The 5,116-nt window shown below is 42.8% G+C and overlaps 1 protein-coding gene across 1 annotated transcript; it reads right to left on the reverse strand.

The window, feature by feature from the left end:
* Nucleotides 1–1,048: 1,048 nt before the first annotated feature.
* LOC136249212 (uncharacterized) lies at nucleotides 1,049–4,279 on the reverse strand. Its single transcript, XM_066041168.1, has 2 exons — nucleotides 2,394–4,279; nucleotides 1,049–2,342 (listed from the first exon to the last, which is right to left on the reverse strand). Exon 1 carries the CDS (start codon nucleotides 3,660–3,662, stop codon nucleotides 2,406–2,408), a length of 1,257 nt encoding a protein of 418 aa, XP_065897240.1. The 5' UTR covers nucleotides 3,663–4,279; the 3' UTR covers nucleotides 1,049–2,342; nucleotides 2,394–2,405.
* Between the last annotated feature and the right edge of the window lie 837 nt (nucleotides 4,280–5,116).

The raw sequence follows: 5,116 nt of genomic DNA on the forward strand, positions 1-5,116 counted from the left end.
AGCTCATTAACAACCTGTTTGAATTTTTCTTACAGTGCAGTTGTATTGGTGGCTAAAAGGACATACAAAAAACCATGCCGACAATCTCTACAAGGTCCGTCTCCTCTGGATTAAAAACCATGCCAACAATCTTGTAGTCTGCTTGTTAATCCAGATTACTCTTTGAGGCATGATACTGCACTCAGTGGCCTGTAAATCATCTAGGTACAGTTGCATGGGAGTCATGTCACCCTCAGTTGACCGCAGAGTTCCAGCCACCTTGAAAGTCAGCCAATGCTTCGTTTATTTGAGTTGAAATTAAACATCAATACTACACCACAGGCAATAACGTAGCTAGATGTCTTGTTGAGATGTTCAAGTCTCGCTTTGAGGAGCCAAGACAACTGGTGGCATCACATCATGGATGCTTACGGAGGAAGCTACACTGTTGTATGCTAGATCCGTACGTTTTGTACTTGGTTCTGTGCTATTGCCCCAGCAAATGTTAAAAATGCTTGTTCCAAAGCTTGTGATAACCCGGTACGACATCCACCATCCTGCTTTCGGTTGCATGTGCGAGGGTTTATTCTACACGTGCACAAAGGTATCGATTATTGACAATCATTACCAAACGATAATATCATGTGTTTTTGGAAATACTAAATGCCTAATAAATCATGTTTATAAAGTATGTTAATAGTTTACAAATTACGTGTATGGTTTATAAAGTATATGCATGATTTGTAAAGTATAAGTATGATTTATAAAGTATATGTCTATGATTTATAAAGTATGTGTATGATTTATAAAGTACTAGCTGTAGTACCTGCCCTATCGTGCAGGGCAGTATGTACAATGACATGGAAATTAAATGAAATTACAGTTGGTAATATACTATTATAGATACTTTATAAAAGACTAAGGAAACAATGTGGTGTAAGGTAAGGATTGCATGAATGCAATAATTGTGGAGAAGTGCACTCTTATTGGAATATTCTGTGACTTAAGTTGCTCAAATTCTACCATCAACCAAACATACCATGAATTACTGTAATCTGCACTACAACGATTCTGTTATGACAAAATATAACGGCTTTATAAAATATAACAGCATGGGCACAGAGTCGGGGCTAGCAAGAAATAATAATAAATGAAAACAAAAAATTTTGAGTCATCCAGCCCAAGACAGCTCATGGAAAAAACCTGCCAGCCTTTTCTTTTGTTTTGCTGCACAGGAAAAGGCGAAAAATGCTCCACTCTGCTTTGTATGCATGTGTAGAAAGAGTTCAAATCATTGCTGCAAAGTCTATAAATAGCTCCCATTTTCACAACGTGCCCCACGTTGTGAAGAACAGTCTGCCACGGGACCGTGTCATTTCACTGTGTAGCTGCAGTCATCCCTCCTCCGAGCAAACCATCCAGGATATGCATAAAGACAAAAGAATAGAAAAGATAAATAGTTTCACACATACATAAATATACAAAGCAACCATCTGATACATTTTTTTTACCATAATACCTTCCTTACCACCATCCACAGGTGCTGATCCATAATATCACAAAGCAGCAGTAGCAGCAGACATACCTAACTAAAGTGCATGTGTTTGCCTATCTAAAAACCTCACTACAGACTACATTACGTGTTTTGCAATCCCCTCTAATTAAAAGTGTCAATCTATCTGCTGAACCTACCCTAGATAGTGCCACATAAAGCATGCCGTGTGTGAAGCTTTCGTCCGTCAAATCTAATCCTACACCCTTAAAAGTTTGACCCTGGCTTTTGTTAATGGTCATGGCAAAGCAAAGTGCAATTGGAAATAGAAGCCGTCTAAATTCAAAAGGCAAAACCGAGTTACTCGGAATGAGAGGAATGCGTGGTATTATAATATCGTGTCCTGCATATCTACCGTGAGAAATCTTGGCCTCTACTGTGTTAGCCGACAGTTTAGTAACTACACACCTAGTGCCATTAGTAACCCTTGGAGGATCTAGAGAGCGTAGAATAATAATAGGAGCGCCTACTTTAAGTAAGAGAAGATGCTGAGGTAGTCCAGATACCTCTAAAGAGTTCAAGAATTCTGTTGGAAAGTGAACAGCCTGAGATTCATCAGGTATGGTGTCCAAGGACCTGTAGTCACAGCAGTCACCAGGTAACTGCTCCACCAGAGTCACGTTGATGGAATGAGTGGTCTTGTTAAGAGGAGCAAGAATGCAGCGTTCAGAAAGCCAAGCCAAGTCCCTAAAGTTAGAGAACAAATCTGGATACACCCTGGAAACCAGTTCCTCCTTGCTATCCACAAAGGTTCCCATGGTGTCAGGTAGCTGGACAACATCAGGTAGAGTGTCAATAGGAAACTTCCCATCTCCAATGGCCAATAGTTCTTCAGCGAATTGTCCAGCTGCCACATCCCCACACAGGTGCACTCTCATGTTAGTGTGTAGTTGTTTAACCACCACACTGTCCCACAGATGAGATCGCTTGAGGCAAGCATCAACAATGTTACCTCTAGTGCCACCTTGAATGACAGGTAGAATCTGCCTGAAGTCACCACACAGTAGCATGCACTTGCCTCCCATTGGATTATCATTCCCTTTTGCAATTCTGTTGAGTAGAGCCAAGCCCGTGGTTTCCCAAAAATCATCTCCTTTGTGAGCATCTCTAACAATTTCTTCACCTTAAGCCTAAACACACGGGCCACTAAGTCTGGATGGTCCAGAGGCTCTTGACCTGGTAGTAGATTGTTCCTAATCTCTGGCCAATTAGGATTGGTGGTCATGGTGATAAAGAGGTCGGGGTGGCCATACTTCCTAACGTAGGTCATTGCATCCTGCTGATGCTCATGCATGTAGTGTGGTCCACCAGTAAATGACGACGGTAGGATCACCCTACGACCAACATTCCTGGGGTCACCATCCCCATCTACCATTGCATCCCGCAAATCCTGGTAGCAATCAGCACGTAGTGCCTTTTGCTCACGCCTGAGAAACTGTAAGCGCTCAGTTTCAATCTTACAGTAGGCGTCAACCAGGAATTGCTGGAAAAGCCTTTTAGCCTTAAGCAATACAGGCACTTGCTGCCTGACCATGATGTGGTAGCGGCAATACACCATGGCTGTCAATTTCCTACCATTAGCCAATTTCAGGTTGATGTGCCATCCATCGGTGCCATAAGAAAAGAGTAAAGGATACTGTAAAGGATCATACCCCCTATGAAGTTCAGAAATGTGCTGCAAAGACCCATCCCTATAGTGCAAAACTATGTCCCTATTATTTACATTATCATTAGGCATTAGCACTCCTACCTCGTCACACATCGGGCTATTGTACCTCCTAGCATGCTCTCCTACAGGCCGTTTGTTCTCATTAATCACTACCCTAATATTTGCTGGCTCATCATGCTGCTCAAATATTTCTTTAGCTACCTTAATAAGTTGAACATAGTGATTATCGTCATGCAAAAGCTCAGTAATACCCCTAACTATGTCAAGCCTTAACCCATCAACTATCCCACATCTTGTAGCTACTTCAGTTTGCTGGTTGTCGATAAAATAAATTTGGGAAAATTTAGGAGACTCACCTGTTGATGGAACTAAACTACCTATACGATGATAGACTTGACCCTGTACTCTAAAAGAAGGATTGAAGCCAGCCATAGTTATCTCGTTACAGCCAAAGCTTGTCATTTGAAATGCACTATTATACTTACGTATGCTAGCTAGAAAATGTTTACCTGCTGTGTTTGTACCTTCATACAGGTGTCTCAAGAATGACTGGGGCTGTGGAAATGCCTCTAACTGGACATTACCCTTCAAGCAACAAAGGGATTCGGTCTCCTGGGGAAATTTTAATGCGCCGCAGTGTGTGCATTCTACACTAAGTGTGCCTACATCTGTAGTGTTGAAGAAGTTGTGTGGCTGATAGTTAAGCCCCCTAAAGCTTGGGTGTGTGCTTGCACGTACCTGTTGTCTGCGTGCTGTGTTAGCCTGCTGCTCCAGAGCTCTGTAGAGTGGATCGGCTCGAGCTTGTTGATGGGAAGCTGTATCTTGTTGTTGCTCCTCCCTCCGCGCAAGTCGACGGGCAGCTGTATCACGCTGCTGTTCTTCTCTGGCCGGGTCCGCACGCGCAAGTCGACGGGCAGCTGCATCGTGGATCCGTTCCTGTGATCTTCTTTCTTCGTCCTGGCGGGCCACACGATGGGCTTCTGCGTCACGTTGTCGTCGTCTCTGTTGTGAGTCCAGTTCACACCTAGCACTGGATGAGGTGGTAGCTCCAGTTGAAGCCTCCTGGCGGCGCAGTATTTGTCGTTATGCTTCTTCCCGTCTCTTCTCTGGATCCAATCTTTGGTTCTGCTTGCGTCTCTTTGCTTGAAACGCACAAAAAGTAGACGATCGTTTTCGCTTAGGCGGCATGCTCCGGCATGCTTACACAGCACATCAAATGAATTTGAATTAGAAATATCACGTGTGTACAGTTGGCAAAAACACATGCAGTACAGTGCGAAAAAAGGTGTACTGAAAAGGTGCCCAAAACGAAAAAAAAAATTAACACCAGCTGGACTCGAACCCACAACCTCGCGCACGTAAGGCAGGCACCTAAACCATTAACCTATCTACTTCACCAAATTGTTACAGCAATATTTTAGTATTATAAAGACTTTTACAAATGGACTGAGATAGGTGTTTACTTGCGGTTTGCATGCGGTTTATAGAAAGAATTCAAGCGAATTTTAGTCTACACACCTGCCTTCAACGGCCCCTAGACGACTAACGATAGCTCGCACGAACTTTTCGAATGCGTCATTGTTGAGCTCAATAATCAGCGCTTCCGTGACGCCAAAGACGCTTCCAAACGCGCAGCGGTTCGAGAGTACATGCCTGACATCAAATGGAATGCAGACAGACGGACGGACGGCTTTTCAGTCTTATAATATAGATATGTCTATACTTTATAAAGTAGTGTATTGATTTATAAAGTATGGTTATAGTTTATAAATAAGGTGTTTTTGTACTATTTTGGCACAAATGGCACCCCATACAAAAGTACTCTGGGGTGTGGCATCAACAGTCCACCGCAACTGTCAAGCCATTCATTGTATGATTAAATAACACAAAAGCGCCTGTAATTTTATTTCTGTTAT

Source organism: Dysidea avara, chromosome 3 (assembly GCF_963678975.1).
Source record: "Dysidea avara chromosome 3, odDysAvar1.4, whole genome shotgun sequence".
NCBI classification, from domain to species: domain Eukaryota; kingdom Metazoa; phylum Porifera; class Demospongiae; order Dictyoceratida; family Dysideidae; genus Dysidea; species Dysidea avara.